The sequence below is a fragment of the Paramisgurnus dabryanus genome, chromosome 16 (assembly GCF_030506205.2).
Source record: "Paramisgurnus dabryanus chromosome 16, PD_genome_1.1, whole genome shotgun sequence".
Lineage (NCBI taxonomy): Eukaryota > Metazoa > Chordata > Actinopteri > Cypriniformes > Cobitidae > Paramisgurnus > Paramisgurnus dabryanus.
The window spans coordinates 5,878,600-5,902,458 of record NC_133352.1 but is presented as its reverse complement, the minus strand read 5'-3'; the positions used below and the strand labels follow the sequence as shown (position 1 = coordinate 5,902,458).

The window sequence follows — 23,859 nt, the reverse complement described above, 5'->3', positions numbered from 1 at the left end:
ACATTGAAGCAGCAGACTGTGAAAATTAATATTTATTAATATTATTATATTAAACTTTGGCCACTGCTGTTAACATTAGGCACAATGCTAATATAAAATGAAAGGCAGATAAGATGTGATGGGTTGGGCTGTTATAAATATCTGCTCGAGTAAAAATAAAAACATCTCTCTCAAGTGCACTGTTTAATAACTAATATTCACTTCACATCATATATGCTAATGCATGTTTATATTACTTTAGAGCAAATTAGACAATAAATCAATTGCACATATAAGCCTTTAGACGAAGAGCTAGTTAAATTAGATATGTCAGATAGTGTGACATACCTTAATCATCATCTAAAATGAACCTATACAAGGTAAAGTAAAATATGACTCAAGCAAAAGTACAGGTTTGCATTGTCACCACTTGATGTTCACTGCTAAATCTGGATGATGAAGCTTACTTGTGTACAAAAATACAGCATCTTCCCTTTAATGTTGCTGCCAAGCAAAGTAGTCTAGCTAAAATGAACAACAATGGCACTTCAATTGGGTTTATTGCTGAAATGGATTTATTACAGTTTGTAATTTTCTGAGGCACTCCGCTCATCATTGCATACTCAGATATTTTTAGGTTTTACTGGCTTAGTGCATCTTTTTACAATACAGGCATCCATATTAAAAGTTCTCTATGGAGTGAAAGTGTAGCAACTTAAACCTGAGAGACAGTGTTGCAGTAGTTATGCACCTTGGCACACCATGACCTCAATTTTAGTTGTTGTTATTTCTTTCACGTTTGAGGTCGGAGAAAACATTACTTAAGATATTGCTCTGTTATGTCTAGAAAATTTCCTTCTTGCCAGAATATAGCTACCCCATCGAATTAAGAGTTTTAAAAACTTCCACATATAAATCATATTTCCTTCATTTCTAAAAATAGGCAAACATGCAAAATCAATATCAGATTGCTCCACAGTCTAGGAATTAAATTCCACACATTGTTTCACACAGATTAACATATTACAGGACACATTTCTTATTCAAGTAGCTTCCCCAGGTTTCATGAAAATAAAGCATATTGACATTTTATAAACAAGCAACATATTTCAACATCAGTGTTTGTTGCCAGATCTCTTCATCACTATCACATACGAGGCTTAGAGATGATTCACACAAGCATAACATCTCTTTGTTTTAAAGCCTCTGTGTAGATTTTCTGCACCATGTCTCTGAAGAAGACACAATAAAGTTTCTCTCGGGGCTTCAGTAACAACCATCTTTCCACGATTCATCAGTGGGAGCACATGGTTTGGTCATTCCCAGTGATCTGCTATAGGTAGAAAGAAACATAAGCTCAATTCCTGGCAGATGATCGCTACAGCAGTGTATTTTGGTGATGAATGCAAGTAAGTATTTGTGGTACCTTCTGGATGTCTGAGGAATTCTTCCTCTGGAGGAAGTTGATGCTGGTGCTGTGCCTCTCCCTGGTGTTTGCCTGGCCAGCCCAGCACTCCTGTTGCCCGAGAATGCTGCGCCGTTCGAGGGACCGGGGGATTGTACTCTTCTCATACCTGATAAGGATCCTCCCTGGGCATTCGCTGGCCCTCTGACTGGTTGTCGTGGTGATGCCATCGAGCCCACAGGACCGAGAGCTTTCATGGGTGTACGCAGAGAGAGTGGAGACTGGCCATCACCTCTCGGTCGTGGCGAGGATACACCTAGAAAACCAATTAATCACTTTAAATAAATAACGACACCTAGATGTGTCATGAATACAAAAGGTATGTCATTTATAGTGGTTTTCCCAAAGGTGCTACACTTTGCCCTGAAAAGTGAAAACAAAACATTTTGATTGCCCCCTGGTGGCTGCCTGCAGTATAGGTCATAAATCCCACCCTCTTCATGTGAACTACACTTGTTTCTGTTATGCGAGTTATTTCTTATGTTGATGCACTTTTAAGTGTTTGGTTTTAAGTTAGTTATTAGATGCTATTACATGGGTGTGATGACTTGATTTGTGAGTTTGTGATTTAGTCAAATGGGAAAATGGGCAGGGCCCTTGATACTGCGGCTCCACCTCATGATCACTACTGCACAAACTCTGACTTCAAATGACGTCATTGGCGCAAGATGTCAGGCAACATTTCTGAGGTATTTTGGCTTCTTTCTTTAAAATGAAAGTCTATGGAGTCATGTCGTCCATCTTTTTTTAGAGTCTATGGCTTTCACCAAGATTTTACAGAAATGTGCAGTAATCTGGTCACCAAGAAATAAGCTGGCCTACAAACAAAGAAATCACAGACAGGGCCGCAATAACCAAGAAAAGTTGGATAGTGTCTGGTGACCTCACCTCCTAGTTACTTTCCTTGGCCAGGTTTATTCTTGTGAAACCCCTGACAATCAGATAGTATCAAAAACAACAAAGACTGAAAGATATGATCTCCAGTGAGCGAAAAGATTCTCAGTAAAGACCAACATAGATGAAAAAGACTAACCACCTTTTTTAAACATGACAACGTTAACTGCCCTGAATGAAATATCATGAGATTCACTGCTTGCTTTCATTAGCCGTGTTTCGACTACCGGGCCACAAGCCACCGTGATGGTGCGCGCCAGGGCCAATCATGTTTCCATAGACAGATCCGGGGAATGTAGTAAACCATATACTTGCTATACTGTAGGTGCATTTACAAAATTTATAGAAAAGTTCACTCTTTATTTTTTGGTATCCGTTTAACAGAGAAAAGCCAAGACTAAGCTTTCAGTTTGTCATCCAGGGAGTTCATGTATTGTATGTGAGAGATGACACAGAAGCTGATGTTAGAGCAGAAGATGACATGAATAAAACAAAGATGATGATGAGAAGAAAGAAGCTGGAAGCTGATCCATGGATGTTGAAATCAGATGTCTAAAGGGATAGTTCACCCCAAAATAAAAATTATATGATTAAATGTATGATTGGCTTTTTTTAGACGAACATAATTGGAGTTGAACACGCTCGGGCCATTTGAATATGACGCTCCAGTACCGCTTTTCATTAAGACATTCATCTGCATTTTCCTATTCACAATAAAAACATAATTTTAATTAAACCCTATTTCGAAAAAAGGATAAATCATTTAAGCAGTGTACTACACTTTCCTCTCTCAAAGAAAAACACCACAGTTTTTCAATATTTTACTATGTTCTTACCTCAACTTTGACAAATGAATACATACCTTATTCCATATCTTTATTCAATGCGCGCACTTAATCTTTGTACAGCATGTTGTGAATGTGTTACGATTAAACCTAGCCCCATATATTCCTTGGGGGGGGGGCGCACACCGGACGTGCAGCTCAGCGCCGCGACACGTCAAGTCGCGTATAGGACAACTCGGAGATATCGTAAACCGGAAGTGCACAGTGAGAAAAAGCGCAAGCTTAGTCAGATAGCGTCTACTGCAAAATGCTAAAGATACATTAGCAGCCAATGTTAATCGTTAATGATTTGGGACAGATATGATGTTATTTAATGTTAAACTATGTGAGTGGCGCTCTGTGGCGTGACAGGGATTTGAGCAACTTCCCGAGTCAAAGCTGGGCGCTGCGGACAGGCGCCACCTGTTGGCGCCAGTGTGCGTATACTCATAGAAAACAATGCGTTTGATTTTTTTAGAACGCCGCTGCGCAGCGCTGAGCTGTGCGTTCAGTGTGCGACCCCCTTTAAGATCCAAACAGGGATGACTTTAGAAGCCACTAAAAACTTCCATGTTTTCCCTTTTAAAGACTGTTACACGAGTAAGTATGGTGGCACAAAATAAAACGTGTCGATATTTTAAGCGGATAAAAAATGAGAACTATATTGTATGGCGGAAAAGCACTTAGTTTGCAGCACTTCGACTTTGGCGTGCAGTAACATCACTCCAGACATGCACTCCCCCTCTCGCCGTTAATATTTCTGCGCCTGTGCACGCATTGAATAAAGATAGGTATGTATTAATTTGTTTAAGTTGAGGTAAGAACATAGATCAGATTTTAAAGGGATAGTTTGGCCAAAAACGATATTAAACCCATGATTTACTCACCCCCAAGCTGTCGGAGTTGCATATGTCCATCGTTTTTCAGACAAACACATTTTCGGATATTTTAGAAAATATTTTAGATCTTTCTGTTGATTAAATGTAATGTTACGGGGTCCAGCAATAGTCCACGACCTTCAAGTCCAAAAAAGTGCGTCCATCCTTCACAAATTAAATCCAAACGGCTCCAGGATGATAAACAAAGGTCTTCTGTGGGTAATCCGTGCGGTGTTGTTGTAGAAATATCCATATTTAAAATGTTATTAACGTTATAAACTACCTTCCGGTAGCGCCGCCATCTTAGAGTGATGCGCATTCAGGATGAGAGCTTACGCAGCGTACAGAGTTTCTCTGCTGCTGCTCTGTGCCCCCGCCCTCCGAATTTGTCATACGTCACTAAGAAAAGTGCGTACACTACGCTAATACTCTCTCCTGAGTCTAAGATGGCGGCGCTACCGGAAGGTAGTTTATAACGTTAATAACATTTTAAATATGGATATTTCTACAACAACACCGCACGGATTACCCACAGAAGACCTTTGTTTATCATCCTGGAGCCGTTTGGATTTAATTTGTGAAGGATGGACGCACTTTTTTTGGACTTGAAGGTCGTGGACTATTGCTGGACCCCGTAACATTACATTTAATCAACTGAAAGATCTAAAATATTTTATAAAATATCCGAAAATGTGTTTGTCTGAAAAACGATGGACATTTGCAACTCGGACAGCTTGGGGGTGAGTAAATCATGGGTTTAATATCGTTTTTGGCCGAACTATCCCTTTAAGGAAAACACCACCGTTTTTTCAATATTTTACTATTACTGCAGTCTTGTTATATCTGTTTAGGTGTCACATGTCAACAGATGACAATTACGGTATGTAATCTGATTGTGCTATATGTTTGTGTTTTTACCTAAACTATTATATTTCTAGAAAGGTTGCAGGTAATTGCATGGGAAAATGGGACTTAAGGCAATGATGCTTTTGATAGAGGGGTTTGACATGTACTAGGATCCAGGGTGAAGGTGAGGCAGTGGGGTGGGGTACAAACCTGTGGGGGAGAGGGGCAGACGGGATGTGCGGTTGACTGAGCTCTGTAAGTTAGCCTCCATGCTGCGGCTGTTTCTTACGGCCTCCAGAGAGCGCAGGCTGGTGCGCGGGGTCAGGTTAGGCATGCTGTGTCTTAGTTCTTCTGGAAACCATACAGACACACACACCCCGTCCATTTACAAAATGCTTGGTCGCTGCATTCTTTTTACAAACTTCTCTCACATCCATAAACTGTTCAATCAACATGCAACAAAATCTGGCATGCACCTGCTGTTATCAATAAAGAGATTCTAGATCAGCTGCTACTCCACCCTATGCTGGATTAGTGATCATTTTTATGTGCTTGTACAAATAGCCTAAAAGGACCAGCTCTGTGCCAGCTCCGAGGCTAAATGAATGTGTTATCAGGTCCGTCTTACCTTCACTCTTGGCACCTTGGCCCTGCAGGGACCTTCGGGACATGCGCGGACGTGGGGCGGCCAGGCGACTGTACTCAGCCAGCGTGTTGGGAGACAGGCAACGTGGAGAGCTGTGGGGTGAGGGGGAGTAACGCTGGAGGCGCTGCGGCAGGGAGCAGCATTCATCCTCCTCATCCTCCTGACTGTAGGAGTCAAACTCCTGATCGCTGTAAGTGCCTCGTCGTAGAGACTGCAGAGAGGCAGAGGAGCTGCGGCGGGAGGCTGAGGTAGAGGCGTAGTCCTGCCGTAGACCTTCACACAAACACAGACGAGTTACTCCAGTCATGTGCAAAACAACGCTCTGCTCGAGACTAACAAAGGATAGGTGTCATTTAACATTTATTAAAGTGCCCATCTTATGACTGCTTTTCCACCAGTTATATAGGTGTATGAGTTCCATAAAGCATGTTTCAAAAGTTGTTTGCTCGAAATAGCTTGTAGGAAAAGATTGTTACCCATCTCTAGTAGCCTCTGTTTCAGGGCAGTTCAGATTGTGCCGTTTTGAGCTAGTCTTACATATTTATGAGCTGCTGCTCCTTTGATCACGCCCCACTACTAACGTCATGTGCCCGTGCTCGTGCTCAGTGGTATCGTGAGCAGTACAGACCATACTGTGTTATTATTTTATATATTATTATTATTAAAGGTTTATGTTGCCAACAGACAAAGCATGCAGAAAAGTATCACTAATAAGTACACTACAGGAGAGGAAACTTATGACACAATGATTCCAGAGTAAATTGTGATGTTACGTTAGCAGTCACAACAATAAACTCGTTTTCCCTGGACAATGCTAACATATTCCCATTATAAAACATGTTCAAACGCATTATTTTCGCAAATTACAGAAATTAAGACCCGGCGGGGGATGTATACTGCTTGTGAACCGCGTGCTAATTGCTAGAAGCTAGCGGGAGGTCCGGACCGTAAAGTTATAAGAGGTTCGGGGGTTAGCCTCATCAGAAAAGCCGGGGCGGTAAGGCCCGGTCTCGGTGTGTCAAACTCATCATGACACACAAAGATTCCAGTGTAAATTGTGATGTAGCAGTCTGAACAATAAACTCGTTTTCCCAGGACAATACTAACATATTCCCATTATAAAACATGTTCAAACGCATTATTTTCGCAAATTACAGAAATTAAGACCCGGCGGGGGATGTATACTGCTTGTGGACCGCGTGCTAATTGCTAGAAGCTAGCGGGGGTCCGGACCGTGTATACACTCTAAAAAAACAAACGGTGCTATATAGCACCAAAACAATTGCTTTGGATCGTAACGATAGAAGAACCATTTTAGTGCCATATAGCACCGGTGAAGAACCAGTGAAGCACCAGTGAAGCACCAGTGAAGCACCAGTGAAGCACCAGTGTAGAACCATATAGGGGCCATATAGCACCACATATGGTTCTACATAGCACTATATGGTTCTACACAGGTGCTTCACTGGTGCTTCACTGGTGCTTCACTGGTTCTTCACCGGTGCTATATGGCACTAAAAATGGTTCTTCTATCGTTACGATCCAAAGCAACTGTTTTGGTGCTATATAGCACCGTTTGTTTTTTAGAGTGTATATCTATGCAGACCGTAAAGTTATTAGAGGCTCGCCTCGTCAGAAAAGCCGGGGCGTACGGTCTCGGTTAGTTTGGCAAAAAGCTTTTAGCTCTAGCATCATAAATGTAGTATTTTGTGACAGAAGATGACAACATGCAAAATACAACGTGACTTTACCTTTTGTGATGAAACAACGCGATCGCGAATCGAATCCAGTCTGTTTCAGATGTGTCCACAAATGCTTATAATCCGTGAAATATAGATACATAGTCTGTTGTTTACATCAGATTTTGCATGAAGGTCTTATCGCCTACAATCTGAGGACTGTTTGCGTCGTAACACACTGTATATAAGATTACTCCGGGTTCCAAGAACCACGCGTTAAAACTTTGTTTTTAAAAGTAGGTGGGGAATATAATCCATAATATCCAAATAGCGCTGTTATTTCCGTGAGAGATGATAACAGCACAGAGGGTCTCATTCAAGTGACTGCTCTATGCTCTCTAGCTACCTGGTGGGTGGAGACCTGCGAGTGGGGTGGTGGGCGGGAAAATTCAAACTGAATGTGACGAAACGGTTTGTTACGTCACAACGGAGCTGAGTTTTAACTGGCGCAATCTGAGACTCAAGGCAGAGGACATTCAGAAACCTGTATCTCACTCAAAACAGCATGGATGGATTTTTTTTTTCCAAGTTTGTATGCGTGTGGGAGCATCAGAGACACAAAATAACACCCCAAAACCCAGAAAGAGTGAGTTTTTCATAATACGGGCACTTTAAATAACAAATAACGTGTTTAATGCAATTAATCATGCGACCTGACGGTACATGAATTACAAAACAAGGACACACTTTACTTTCTTGATCTTTAAAACACACCATTCATAACACATAACATCACACAATAACTATACTGATATCTGTATGCATGTGCGTATATTTAATATCTCTCTCTTTCTTTAGCCAAACAGAATCACAGACATAAAACATTAGTCCTAGCATACAGCCTAGATGTCAGCTGAGGAAAATTGTTTTTAGAATGAAGGCAAATTATGAAATATTATATTATTAAGCTTATGATGCCATTATATAACTAAATTAAACAAGAAGATCATACACATGTAAAAGTATGTCTACAGTAAATACATATTGTTTCCCAGGTCAATCAATGAAATTATTATGCGCTCTCACCCCAAATACTCCATTACATTCATGGCTAAGTAATTATTACAAATGAACAGTTAATCTCCAATGGCATTTGTCCTGAGTCTGTAGAGTACTGAGCAGGATTATAAACACTGATATAACAATGATTCACTGTTTGCTTCTGCTGCAGTAGATGTGTTTATATACAAATACAAAGCACCTTCACACACATGCAACATTCATTTGCTTCTGTGTAATGGTATTAACAGAATCAGGGTTGGATTTGTGTTCACTTACTTTCTTCTTGCAGACGGGCCATGATCTGAACATCAGTCAGGTCCTGAAGCTTGTAGCCCATGGAGATGGAGTCATCAGATGTGCTTAATTCACTGTCTATAGAAGATTGTGAGCTGAGAGCTGGTTGGACACCCGTGTAACCTAAAACAGTACAAAATAATTAGTTGTACTCAAATACACCAAACACCAGTTCACCTGCCCTCTGCGTGTATCATACATTTTAATATTGTAATAAAAATGTTTCAGGGTCAATGACGTGATGGCTAAATTGTCTGTTCAATTGTATATTTTTTTTCAGTTAAAAATAGGGCTGTGACCCCATTAAAATACCTGTCTGAAATCGATTTTGAATCGCAATGGCTGCAATTCTGTGTTTCATGCTCTGTGATCAGTAGGAAGTCCTTATCAATCTAAAATCACTATGAGTTTGATTTGTTTATAATGCGCATTTAAAAAGTCAAATCCAATCATTCAAAATATTCTTTATTATCATGAAAGTACCAGAAACAAACAGTGATATTAATGTGCCTCCAGACATTTCCTGGAATAGCGTTTTGTAATGGTTCTTCTTCTGTGACACACATGGAGTTTCTCTGGCTTTTGGATGTGGCGGCATTTAATTCATAATTCATTAAACTTCATTCCTTGAGAAAACGCGCATTTGCATGAATATTTGTCACAGCCCTGGTGAAAAATATGTTTAAATGCATCAAAAAATCATATACAAATACCATATACAATACTTCACCCTTGTATATACTCACTTTAGGTTTTTAAAAACCATGAGTTATTTGTTATTGTTCTGTTATTTAGAGTGTCTGCCCATAACTGCTGTTTTGTGTAAATGTCTATGAAGTTAATCTAATAATTAATTTATTTTCTACTATTTGGCATGACTTCCTAAGGGTTTTAAAATCCTGAACAAAATATTAATATTTTCATCATAACATACAATCAAAATTTTCCGATGATGTCAATTTTATGAAATATCATATGATGCGATTATCAAGAAAATACCACTTTGGCACTTTTATGTTGAATTCCATTAAAAGACAGGAAGTTGCATCATATACCAATTAGCCAAGGACCAATGGAAGCAGCAACCAGGTTTGTAACGCTTTCTCAAATCTGGAAAAAATAACTTTTTTAACAGCTGGTATGTGGTTTCCGCATTTGTATATCATGTGTTATGCATTTATTACTCGTTTTATTTTTTATTTACTTTTACTTTACTAGATGCCACTGTCAAGCAAAGTAAAAAACGCTTGCCATAGGCAGTGTGTAAATTCTTACCCTGTTGCAAGTTTATTCAATGTTAAATCAATTACAGCCACAAAAACACATTTACTTAACTCTTTCACTGCCAACTTTTTTTTGAAGTTTCACAAAAGATCAATGCTTTCCATAAAATTTTCTTCTTTAAAAATATAAACATATAATATATTACATGAAAGACGTCATGGTTTAAAGGTGCATATTTTTTATTTTTCTAACAAAAATTATAATTTTGCTAGATAAGACCCTTATGCCTCGTTAGGGATCGTTTATACCTTGTTCACACTGTCAGTCCATATGCGATTTTGCTGCCTATTCGATTTGACAGAAATGGACTGTGCCAAAGTTCGGCGCTGGGGTTGCGTTTACGTGACTTGAAAGCATGACGTAACCAAAAAGCTACACTTGGATTTCTGGAAATGTTCACACGTTCTAAATGTGATTGGATCCCAATCGGATATGCACCAAAATCAGATATGGACTGGCAATGTGAACAAGGTATTTGAGCCCTTTGAAGCTCCATTGAAATGGCAATTTTAAACTGTATTTAAACTGTAAACTGTTGAGGTCCAATAAAGTCTATTAAATTAAGAAAAATCCAAAAAAAAAAAAACTTAATTTCTTCTTGACTGAACAAAGAAAGACATAAACATCTTGGATGACATGGGGGTGAGTAAATTATTGAAATTTTTTTGATGAAAGTGGAATATTTCTTTAAGCTTGCATTTAGACCCTGCTTAAGTTAATGGTTTAAAAAAAAATTAGGATGTGTATCATTATGGATTTGTGCATTCTGTCTTAACTGGCCCGTCCAACGATGAGCCCCGCTGAGTCTTGTGAGACATTTGGGCTAATTATTTATGCCCCTTGTGTAAGTGTGATTATTGGGTGAGGAGGGTTACGCCCCCTGCAGCCACAGCTGAAAAAACTCTTAATGAAACACTGATGAACTATAGCTGAGGTGCAGCTCAAGGATTAATGCGGTCACATGATTAATTGCCCCACAGAAATTATAATCACTGATGAGTCCAACCACAGATTATGGTGTAAAGGAAAGCTTGTAAGTACGAGTTCAAGACCCAATATAAAATTTTATAAAATGTACTGTGATCAGGAGGTTTATTAAACAGCAGAAACTCATGCAAAACATTTATTAATGACTTATTAAAAACACACACACTTCTGAAACAGTGAGCACTGAGTTAGACAGAAATATTTGCAGAGACACCTCATGCATGACACCTGATCTTATTCAGCAGCACTGTTAAGTACACACAGCTGTGGCCACACCTGAGCATGTTTGGGTGTGTGTGTGTGTTGTGGGAAGGTTGAAGGCTTGTAAACAGACACGTATAGGGTTAATGTCATACCTGAGCTGCCAGAGGTTAGTAGTGTTTTGTTAGTTGATTTGAGGTACCCAGCAGAAGTAGCAGCTGAGACGCCAGCATCAGGAGTCTGAGATGGGCTGCTGTACACGTTCTTCCATCGCGAGGCTATGGGTGCACAGAAAAAATTCATTTAGCAACCATAAACCAACCGTTGTGTCTCAATATTAATATATTAATATGTATGCATTGATATATCAAAATATGGTTTAAAAAGTTTATTAATGCTGTATCAAGATTTCAGATAAACCCACCGCTCTCAAATGAATTGTGAACGGTCACTTTCATGTCAACCTGATTTGTTTTCTGTCAATAAGTTGATTCTTGGTGGTTCTTGTCCTGTATACACTGTAAACTCCACCGGATACTGAACTCTGGTTATATTTTAATTCGTTGGTTCTAATGTCACCTGATTAAATAATGTGACATGACTTAAGGACCGTTCACACTTCAACGGATAACCATAACAAGAATTACCTTAGCATCCAGCAACTACCAGACGATAACAATAACTTTATGTTCATTCATTCGCAGGTCGCAGTACTCATGCAGCTCATTTACTTTTAATGGAATAAACGAATGTAGATTTCCTTTAACCTCTTAAGACCCGTGTTTTAGTTTGTCTTTATTTCAGATTTCTTCCAGCTGTTTTGGGGTTTGGAAGAACCAATAAACATAATAACCAAATATTTTTCTTTGAACATGAAGCAGTGTATTTGTCCATGTTTGTGTACAAAAGGTTCCAGTTACACAGAATTAAGTATTATGGTGCAAACAACAAAAAAATCTGATGTCCATGTATGTGGACATCCAGGTCTAAGGAGGTTAATAAAAAAACTGTTTTTGAAACTGTTTACAAGTCACTGAACATGCTGTTCTTGTTGCATTTACAGCGGCTATAACAAGCCGATTTCCTCAGCACACTGCGTTTCACATATCTCTAAAAAGTGGGTCTCATTCACTTATAATTGCTTAAGTTTTTTTGTATTTATATGTACATTTGAACTTCTCACAAAAACGTTCCACCAATTTCACAACACGCGGATACGCACATGAATTTGTTCTTAGACTCGTTTTACGTTAGTGAATTTGCATAATACACGCTCAAAACCAGCTCTATAAAAGGCTTTACGTAGCACAAAGCTTGTCAACAGAAAATGTCACAGAAGCAAAAGAAACAAGAGTTTTTGTTTATTTCCAACAAAATTGCATCAATTACTTTATTAGCCCACTGGAGCCATGTGGATTATTCTGTGAAGGATAGATGCACTTTTTTGCCTTAAAAATGTCTGCCCCTGTTTCCTACAAAGCTTGGAAGAGCCAGGAAATTTTCTAATATAACTATTGTGTTCGCTTAAAAGAAGATTGGAGGAATATAACTTAATCAGCGTTGTAGAAAAACAATGACTCAAAAACAACTTGCAAGACTGCATTCAACTTGAACAGATAAAAAGTGCAAACGGCTCTGTTATCATACTGATAACAGCTTTAAAACAGGACCAGAAATTCTGTGCAGGGACTCAAGAAAGTTGGCGGCTGGTATTTTACTTCTAAAACACATGAGAATGCTTTGTTTAAGTCACTGTTACAGTTTTTCTCAATTGCTAAGACACATTTCTTGAATGATGCTCTCCTTTTCTCTAAACTGTGAACACAAAACCCAAATTTCAAGCTACATTCACAAAACCTCAGACTCTTCTTGCAAAACGAAACTTTCACCTCAAAACAGTTCAAACTGTGCTCAAAACTCAACTATGTTTTCAAATCGTGCTCGATTCAATCAAAATTAAAAACACTACGGAACAGTCACTAAACACTATGTAGAAAAATAGAAAACACAATGCTCATGAAATGAAGCTTGAAAAAATAAATGTTTATTGTTTAGGGTAGGCTAAATGCATGTTGCAAAACAAACTGTGAATTTAGCACTTGTACAAAAAGACAAAACAGAAATCTTGTGCAGAACATGATTTCATCAGATATGACTGTTCTTTATCTTCGCTGACCACCTCAACCTCCTCTCACACAAACTCTTCCACACAGATTTCTATCCATTGTAGGGCCTCACAAACCAGTGCTCTCTGAACTGGCTTACTGTTTATGTTCCCTCACATCATTAGACACAAGTGTAATAAATTTTGAGCTGTTGTGTTCAAGTGGTGACACTGTGCTTTAATTGTGTTTGATTCAATCAGTGGGTTCAGGCAACTGAGCATTTGGTTCAGCATTTGGTTCAGACAATAGGGTTTAATGTTTTAGCAATTGAGAAAAACTGTAACATGAACCATCATAAAATATATTGAAAGTTGTCATACTTTGGTCTAGTCGGTTGATTAGAGTCCGACAGGCGACTTCAGTCTCTGGACTGGGGTGATCGAGAACCTTCCTGCACCATTTCAGCGTGGACTCGGGTCCCTGTTCTGCTACCTGCTTCTTCGGTGACACGTACAACCTACAGAGAGAAAGAATTGAATCGAATGACAAGACACGTTTAACACCTGTATTTCCACAACATATCAGTAATGTAATATCTCAAGTGTATAGTTCCTCAACATAGTTCCTATGAATAAAAATAGTGATGGACTCATGACCAAGTCTTATGTGTTAACTTTTAATGTGATAAATTGTCATCATCTTCTCCATCAGGATGCTTCACTAGCACTTTTTGTTCTTCTGCGTGATTGTTACTCTGAAGTCAATACACAGGAAAATCAAACAGTATTTAATGTGGGACAGAAAGCAATCACTGATGCCTGAAGTACAGTATTTGTCAAGCATCCTTTTAAAGACTTCAAAAGCATCCTTGTCAATAAACGCTGCTCTGCACGCGTCATTTCTTTTAGAGGGTAAGAATATAACATTAATAATGGTGATACTTATCAAAACTTATGTTTATTTACAGTAAAGCTGCTTTGCAACAATGCAAAATGATGAAAAGCACTATAGAAAAAGTTGAATTAAAATGGCTGTGGATCCTGTTTAAAGTCCTGTCTTCAAAGTCTGTGCTGTTGACTCATTTGAATGGTTTGTCAACAGTCCAACCTTCCGTCAACATAAATTCTCCTTTATACCTCCTTTATATCTAAGAGTGTGCCAATTGCAAAAACAATAACAGTTTCCAAACTAGGGATGTGCACTGCCACTAATTTAGCAGCTGTTTACTAGTTAGCCAACTAGTCTAAAAGATAAAATGCCCCTGAAGACAGTCCATAAAACCTGCATGTTTAGCGTGTGTCGTGTATAAATACGATTCATTCATTTAATAATAAACAGCCATCCTATTTTTACTCCTGTTAAATAAAGGTTATAATAAATAAGCAATGCACTTGTGTTATAATTGTTTAACATGTTCTGATGTGCCAGCTCCAAACTTAATGTGATAATTTTCCACCCTGGTTTTAGCTATACAGACTCAATGAAGCCTTCCCTCTCCACATAACTGACAACAATGTGGAAAATGAGGACGCAATCGCGGAATCCAGGCATTAAAACAAATAATTTTTTTATAGTTATGTATTAGGGTTGTGCCGATAGACGATACTATCAACCATAGTCAGACATATGCCCAATAGCAGGCCTTCATGATGATAGTTGGCATGTTTGCCCATTGTAGTTTTAAATTATTATTATTTCATCATACTTTCACATTAACATGCGAATTGTGTGCTTTTCCTCACATGGGAGGGCTTGTGGGCTTTGCGCAACAGAGCTTGTAACATGCACGGCTCTGACATTTCCTTGCACTAGAGAGGGGGTTAGGCGTGCAGGGGTTTAAAATTAGCAAGTTTGTTGTTCCCACTCCCTGGTACACAGGAAATTTCAGAGGTTCATTTGCACTGCCAATGATTTTCCGGAATCTGTGTGTGCGTTCACAGTTAAGTCGATTAGTCTTGCACATCCCTATTCCATAGGGGTGTAACGGTACGCAAAAATCACGGTTCGGTGCGAACCCCGGTTTTGAAGCCACGGTTCGGTTCATTTTCGGTACAGTAAGGGAGAAATGCAAACATTAAACTGCAGGTTGTTTATTACTATAAACTTTTTTTTTACAATTTGTTTACACTTTTTTAAACACTTTTTATTAAAATATAACATATACAATATATATAAAATGAAAAAATAATAAATAAAAGACTACTGCAAAGTTCTTTTTTACATTATTTTATAACAGAAGGTAACCTTCTCTTAAACTTTTTCTACTAAAACCTTGAACTAACAAATTCAATTCCTGAATACATTTATGAACTATTAGCCTACATTTTTGCCACCAAAAATTTTCTGTTTTGATTTATTTTGGATTGTTTAACCTCACAGTATTGAACCATCTCTGTATAAAAATAATATTACTGCTCTATGTGTAACTGCATAGCAAGCAACATGATGATATACTTATTATACACTCATTTTGAGATTAGTGAGCTGCATACATAGCCATCTTTGATCTTTTGCACGTTTCTCCTAATCTTTGCTTGTGTCGTCAATGTAAGCTGTGACTTTACTTACGAACCCCTCCGCAGCTGAGTAAGCCCGGGTTACAGCTCTTCTCTGTCCCGACCAGCTGATCGCATTGTGACAATGATATGATTGACGTGAGGTGCAGATGAAAAATCTGATCACGCATGCCTTATTCTCGCTGTCACAGAAAGCGCGTCTCATGAATGCGTAGCAACGAAAGACGTGCATCCTCTCACGCATTTTGAAAGAACAAAGCAGCGCGTTGACACGCGTTTAACATGCGCTTTTAGATACGACACGTAAACATTTACATCAATAATCAAACGGATATACAACTAAGTAAATAAAAATCTTTCTGCGGGCCGAACTATGTTATATGTTTGACAGAAGACTTGCGCTGAACGCGGAGACTTCCGCCACTTAATATGTTCGTGCGGAAACCCACGTATTATGTTCCGCACAGGCGCACACAAAATGCATTCGGTGCACGTGTGCACCGTGCCGAAAGCCCTGAACCGAAACGGTCCGGTTCGAATACACGTACCGTTACACCCCTACTATTCCATACACCTTTCAAACACCACCACAAATGAACACTATTGGTTAATTTGTTGTGTCAGGCTGCTCCAGTCACAAGGTGCTAAATGTAAAAAAACAACAACATATTAATTGCTAATAATTGATTTTGAACTTAGAAATTTCAGTATTGGAACAACACTAGTATAAATCATAGCTGTATGTTCAAAATCAACAGAGCATTTTAAGTCTCTTTTGCACTAATAAGAAAAAAAGAGTGGCGTTACGCCCACGATTACATTGACCCCTGGGTGTTAATTTTATCTCTCAATGTGGCTGAATTACATTCAGTTTCTGTTTTGGACGATGTTCGCTTATGTCACTATAGAGCGTGATAGTTACAGGTTGCAGTTCACTTACTGTCCACCAGTGTCACTAAAATCAAGGGTTTCTCAATTCTACATAGCAAGGCATTCTGTGTTGACTAAAATAAAAAATAATATGAAAAATAATAATATCAACTAGCGTGCAGACTTAACCTACAAATGGCTTAAGCCGCCTTTCCACTGCACACGACATACGCAAACGACAGTCGGAGTTCTCCCCCTAGTGGCAGTCGTAATGAAGTTTCAGTTTAATCGTATATGGGAGAGAAGCTCATTCCAGCACAAGAGGCTTCATTCTAATATTTTTTACCATGGTGGAATAAATAAATGAACGCAAATGAATGAAACAATAAACAGCTATGCATATATGACAAAGATTGCCAATATTTTTTGGAGAGAACATATAAAGACAAGATTAAAATAATAACATACACAAATTAAATTAATAATGTATTACTTATCAGTTATCAAAAATGTTTTTTTAAGGATTCAAGTGTTACTAATAAAGTTAAACCAAAAGGATTAATCATTTTCACCTCACACACAGTTTGTGATTGGAATACAATGAAATACATAACTTCCGGTCGGCATATCGCATGCGGTTTAGTCGCACAAGTTCAAATTTTTTAACGGATCCAACGCTCAAAACGGATCCGATATTTACGCATCCGCATATGGTCGGCACCTCACGCAACCCCTTTGCGACTCTCCATAGGAAATGAATGACTTCCGGCTTATCGGCCGTCGTTTGTCGTGTGCAGTGGAAAGGCGGCTTCAGTGTATATATCTCACCATTAAATGGATTTCATTAAAATCCTAAATTCTTCTGATTTGGTCACAATTCAAATAGCAACAATCCACTTTTTTGCCATCCTAACTAGAATGTGCTGTATCAAATGAAGCAACATCAACATCAACCCAATGCTAGATTATTTGTTGGTGTTTTATGCAGGAAATGAAAACTGCAGCCCTCAGTTATGTACATTGTGTATTTAACAAATTAATAAAGTAATAAAGTGTCTACTGTAAAGGAGTAAAGGTTAAGCAAAAATCCTCTGAAGTCATTGAAATTTTCACATTTGTTTGATGCTCTGTGTAAATACGAAAGAGTCCCATAGTCTCCTGTCTTTTTCAATCAGTGTGACATTTACTGACGCACGCATAAACTACTGTTACACATTCAGAGCAACAAAACTACTCAATAACTTCACTTTAATGCCTTTCTGAACGTAATCACTCAGTTTAAAAACGCTTTATAAGCATGGCATTAAGTTCATCTCACACAAGATGCCTGTAGTAACACTTCTATGAGATCTAATGTTATTATTGCAGTGACCTCCACTAGATAAACTGCATAACAACAGTAGCCTAAAATAAACTTATTTGGTTATAGGTCATTATATTAAACAACAAAGCCAAGTAATGCAAATGAAATGGCAAAGTTGTTTCAGAGGAAAATCAAGCTATTCTGCTTTGATATGGAGTAGGCATGGGCCGGTATAAGATTCTGGCGGTATGATAACCTTTAGCAAAAATACCACGGTTTCACGGTGTTGCGGTATTGCCATTGCAACACTAAAATGTGTTATTTTCAAATGCCAGGTACAATTAAGCCTTTAAATTATAATATGCTTTCAAAACATATATAATATTTTCGTAATGTATATTAAATGTAAACATCAAATCAATCACATGACTTCATGATTTAATGAATTTTGTATAAGCACAGCTCATACCTTGGAGACGGTATCACAGAACATGTTAGTGGTTTTGAAACCTTGACTGTTTTAAACCTCGGTATACCTTTAAACCGGTAACCGGCCCATGCCTAATATGGAGTATGGACTAACATGAACATCCACAGAAAAATTAAATAATACAACAGATCGAAAGCCAAAACACATGGACAACGCGTGCTATAAAAGTCAACAGACTCCATTTTCAATTTCTGTACTTAAGCAGTACTTTATAGCCTTATATACATGGGTAAAGCTGTAGCACATGTATGTATGAATGAAGATGTTTAAACCCACCAACTATCTTCATCCTCCACCTCAGCACACATCTCTAAATCCAGGACATCCAATTCATCCAGGGCAGACTGGTCCATAGCCGCATTACTTTCTCCTGGCGTCTCTGAATCACAGCTATCCGGAAACGGACTCGTAGCAAACTGTCCCTGTGTTTGGTTGCACCCAGAAGCACAGGGGAGACTCAAGAACCCATCTCCCTCATCATTATCCTCTGGTCTGGTGGTTTCAGGCAGTGGAGACATCTCCCCACTGCCATCACTGCCGGCCGGAGGCGACAGCTCAAAGTTCCCAGAGTCCTCGGCGACCTCCGTCTGGAGGTGGTTGACGTTATTTCCCGCCGTAAGATTGCTGTTGCCGGTGCTGCTAAGCACCAGTTTGTTGCCTCTGTTTCGCAGGGCTTGATTCTGCACCTCCAGGCGTCGCACCAGTTCCTGTAGTTTACGGACCTCCTCTAACTCCACCCCGGTCAGGTTCTGATCAAATCCAGGCTCAGAGCTTGACATCACCTCATCTGTACCATTATCTGCTGGATGAATCACACTTCCACCATCAGGAACAACCATTCTCCAACACTGTGGATGTTAAAACAGAGGGATTGATATGTATAGCAAAATACACAGTGGGAAAAATCATTGGAAAATAGATCAGGCCTACAACAACATAGCTTACTTCATTTCTCAAAACCAGTTTGATAGGTTTATAATTAATTTCAACCCTCTTCTGTCTTGACAATATGTTGTTTCTCTTTATCTTAAACCATTGTGTGCTATTTTAATTTATTCATCATTTTGTTTCATCCAATTACTTCACGTGTTTGCAGTCTGACACAATAACACAAATATCATATAAAGATCAACAAAACCACATTTACTCTTTGGTTTGGTTTAATTTCTGTTTGTGTGTTTTGTTTTCATGCTAATACCTTCAATACAACTTTTTATTGTTTTATTATCTGCTGTCGTCTTCTAATAAATTGATGTTATTGTAGTGATGCTCAGGAAGTTCAAGCCTAACGTTACAGTTAGTTTTGATCGGGTCGTTTAAAGTTGTTTGAAGGTCAAACGTGCTGTTAAGAGTACAAGTCTGATATAAATAAAATGTATAAATAAAATGTCCCTTACAATAACAACGGCACACGAGTTAGCCAAACAAATCCGCAAACAAGTGATCTTTATCTAACTAGCTATAACGCTCTGAATGAATATACTTTCAAACCGACCTAATTTCTCTGTATATATTATAAGTAATGAACGTGATATTGTTGTATTTGATACAACATAAATGATCCTGTATCGATTTACATGAACATTAAGCTAACACCTGTATGTTTCTTTGTAGTAGCATGCATGTAAACCCGACCTGCTGCTTTCGTTGATCTTGTAACTGTGATGTTTTAATCAACATACCTCTCTTTTCGCCACAGATCATCCAAACAACAGATTTGAAATAAAAAATAGCTTAAAAAAATAAATAGGTTAAATAGGTTAGTAAACTGAGGCTGCTCTACTCCATTCACTCTGCTGTAGAGCTAGTTAGCTCGTCGCTTGCCTCCGACCTGTTGATTGACAGCGATTGAACCAATCAGATAAGAAGTTCCGCCCATTGCAGTACATAAGGACCATATTTGGAGATGAAGCGCCGCCTGCTGGCTGTTGGGAGTACGTGAGCATTTTTTTATTTTTTATACAACAGTTTTAAAGGACTTACAAAATTGTATCATGTTCCCATTTGTAACAATAGAAAAAATACTTACACAACAATAACAGAAAGAAAAAAAGAAGAAGAAACACCAGAAGGGAATTATAAAAGGTTAAAAATTGAAAGCAGTTTTTCGCCTTTGAAAGGTTTTTGTTTTTTATGTCCAACAAAGACAAAACGTAAGAATTATAATCGCCCAGAAATACTGATAAGAGGGGCTTCTTTCCGAGGAATTTGAATTTGTGGATAAAGAATTTGCCAAATAAAATTTTTTTTATAATATACTTAATACAATGTTTTGAATTGTGATAAAAGGAAATAATATTAAAAGTGTTGATGCATATTTCAACATGTGTTTTTTCTGAGAGATAGGTACATAAATCATTCCAAAAGGCTTTAACACAAACACACTCACAAAAAAGATGTACAATTGTCTCTTCCATATCACAAAAGGTAATTTTTTCAATGCTTTGCATATACTGAGAACACTATTACGAGGGTATGTAATATTTTAAAGGTGACTTCTTTTATCTTGATTGACAATAAATATTTGTATGGAAATGACCAAACCTTCTTCCAGTCAATGTCATATAGCATCATTTAAAAGAAGATGCTGGAATAGATTTTCTATTTATGAGTTTACGAACAAATAAATTATCAAATTTGAACTCCTTCGTCGGAGCCTATGGTGTAGTGGGCAGTGCTCCGACATATGGTGCAGACGCACTCTCGGCGACCCGAGTTCGAATCCCGGCTCGAGGTCCTTTGCCGAACCCGTTCCCCTCTCTCCACCCTATGCTTTCCTGTCCTCTCCTATCACACTGTCTATCTAATAAAGCCACAAAAAACATAACTTTAAAAATTTGAACTCCTTCAATTGTAACATACTCTTGATATAAAGAAGTAGAGTTATATGTTTGTACACCTTTCAAATGAGTTTTTATACCACATGGAATTGCATTGAATACAGTAAAATACTCTTTTGATGAAACTCCAAAATCATTTTTTTTTTGAAAATTCAATAAAGGAATAAAATTGACCATTGTCATCTATTAGCTGATTCACAAAATAAATGTGGTTTGAGTACCATCTCTCTAAAAATAAAGATTTATTTCTGTAAATAATATTCTGGTTGTTCCAAATAAGCACGTGAGCATTCAGTTCAATGACTCTGACCAGAAGATGGCAGCACAATACAGATACATCTGACCAGCTTATAGTTGCATTACTGAATGTAAACCAAAACAACTAACAGACGACTTTACTGAACACTGCGTTAAGTATTTTGCATTACAGTCATACTTTTAATAAAGTAGTTGACTGTATGCAATAGTATTTGAAATAATAAACATAACAATAAAAAAAATTAAAGTGTAGTATAGCACATTCTTGCTGCCTGTAATCACGGACATAAAAATGGCTGTTTTCCATCCCAATTCTGTATTAAAACATTGTAAAATGTCAAGCACATTTCCATATCACCCCACACAGTATGTTCTGGTTGCACACTAGAAATGTTGTAGGCGTGGCTGTTGCACAATTCAAGGCCTGAGACAAATTCCCCTCTAATCCATGCCAAAGGCTGTATGGCACACAATACAAAAAAAAAACAAGAGTAAGAAAATATAATATTATGTCATTCTAAACACTATTAGTTTTTCAATATTATATATTAATTTTAACTGCAATACTTTTTAACTTTTACTGAAGACTTTTGAAGTGGGTTACCATTTAAATCAAAAAAGCAAGGCCTGCTGCAGGATATCCACTATAAAATTAGAAACCGCACCCTTAAACAGCTTCCTAATTACACTTCTGGCTATTCATTACACAGAGAGAAAGAGAGAGAGAGAGAGAGAGAGAGAGAGAGAGAGAGAGAGAGAGAGAGAGAGATTGTAATGCATCATTTACAATCATACAAGCATTTTTGCTGTATGTTATGCATAAACTAGTTTTTAAAAAAGTCAAAATTTTTACAAAATAAGGCTAATGTTTAAATAAAAGTAATGCTTTGTTATTGTCAATTATATACATTATAGCTGTTTATCTTATATTCTCAATCTTTATTATGTCTATTTTGAATTAATGTATAATAATGTCATAATAATAAAATAATAATGATAAAATACCAATGTCATGATATAGGCCTACAGTGTTTCTGGAAAATCACAGATGCCGATGAGCAATAAATGGGCGGCCACTAACATGTGGTGGCAAGCTTGTAAAATCTAGAGGTAGCAGACAAAAAAAAATTCAAACTAAATATAAAAATGAAAAACAATATAAAAAATATAATGAGAAAAAATAAAATGGTAAATGAAGCGTGAGAGTTATCAAAGTTAAAAATAAACAAAACTAAAAAAGATTTTGTTTAAAAGTTTAGCAATAGTGTATTATTACATGAGCAAATATGCTGTCAAACAAGTTTCTCTTAGAAGTTGTACACAAAATGTGAGTGATTAGAGGTGTGTGTGTGTGTGTCTGTCTGTCTGTATGTGTGTGTGCGTGCGTGCGTGTGTGCGTGTGGTGACCTCATACATAGCCGATAAAAAGTGAACTTTGTGTGCATGGGTGTGTCGTGGTGCCTACTATACTAACAGACTTAAACAACTTGATAGTGTCAGGATTAAAATCTGGTTCATGTCTTGAAAGTCATGGAAGAGTTCTTGCTCTGCCGTTTTCCAAATTTCATTTATCACATGTAAGTAATGCATGTTATTAGTTGTGGTTGGTAATGCAAGTGTCATTGTTAGTATTGTACACATCCAAAAAAGTCTTGACCATCAAAGATTAATCAAAAGATGAATCAAAAAACAGAAAAAATAACTGCACACTGTTTAAGTCCCTTTATTTCAAAAAGGTTTAAAACGGCGCGCCCTTTTAAACCTTTTTGAAACAAAGGGACTTTAACAGTGTGCAGATCTTTTTTCAGTTTTTCGTGATTAGAGTGATAACACAAACCCACAGACACTCAGGCCTGTAACTCGTCTCTCACAATGTAGACCTGAAATTATGTGGTAGACCTCAAATAAAGGGTACTTTAATTTTTCGTAGTGATCAAACTTTTGCCTTGCACAACATAGTACAAGTGAAAACATCCCATAGACTTAAATTGAAGGATCATAACAAATGTATACCAACGGCATGGCATCTATTTGTAATGTTCTTGTTTTAAATGTTAAAGTTGATTACAGTAACAAAATATTGCATCTCATATATACACTATGTTGTCTTACACTATGAAGAGCCATACACAAATACACACATAAACATCTGCCCACAGGTTGTATTTTCTTCTTAATATCTGATAGCTATCTGATCAGTCTACCCCAGCACACAAGTATGCACCCTTGACATGACCATGCATGTGCAAATGCAATAAAACACATTCTTGTTTAGAAACCAAAATCTTTTGGTAAAGAGTCGTAGTTATTTTTCACTTTCAGTGCGTTACTTATTGTGAATCTCTGTTAATTAATAATATGCATTTATACAGCACAATTCTGGGGAGTCAATATGTTGTTCATACAGCTCATGTGTGGAATGTGCATCAATGTGATTT

General features: G+C 37.7%; 1 protein-coding gene across 3 annotated transcripts; it reads right to left on the bottom strand.

Moving 5' to 3' along the window:
• Positions 1-522: 522 nt before the first annotated feature.
• Positions 523-20,153, bottom strand: LOC135731197 (SLAIN motif-containing protein-like). Of its 3 annotated transcripts, none has more exons than XM_065249145.2 (9): positions 20,006-20,153; positions 18,600-19,171; positions 13,525-13,661; positions 11,195-11,317; positions 8,550-8,690; positions 5,515-5,805; positions 5,097-5,237; positions 1,406-1,700; positions 523-1,312 (listed from the first exon to the last, which is right to left on the bottom strand). In XM_065249145.2, exons 2-9 carry the CDS (start codon positions 19,160-19,162, stop codon positions 1,246-1,248), a joined length of 1,758 nt encoding a protein of 585 aa, XP_065105217.2. In that variant the 5' UTR covers positions 19,163-19,171; positions 20,006-20,153; the 3' UTR covers positions 523-1,245. The 3 variants fall into 3 exon arrangements, with proteins under 3 accessions (XP_065105217.2, XP_065105218.2, XP_065105219.2); XM_065249146.2 differs by having other exon boundaries at positions 5,097-5,234; XM_065249147.2 differs by lacking the exon at positions 5,097-5,237.
• Between the last annotated feature and the right edge of the window lie 3,706 nt (positions 20,154-23,859).

What these genes read in the sequence shown, in the direction of transcription:
- LOC135731197 (XM_065249145.2), bottom strand. Translation starts at nt 19,162, where the DNA reads ATGGTTGTTCCTGATGGTGGAAGTGTGATTCATCCAGCAGATAATGGT. An exon ending in TCTGCCCCTCTCCCCCACAG is followed by an intron (nt 1,701 to 5,096) that starts GTTTGTACCCCA and finishes TTGGTTTTCTAG; the next exon opens with GTGTATCCTCGCCACGACCG. An exon ending in ATTCCTCAGACATCCAGAAG is followed by an intron (nt 1,313 to 1,405) that starts GTACCACAAATA and finishes TTCTACCTATAG; the next exon opens with CAGATCACTGGGAATGACCA.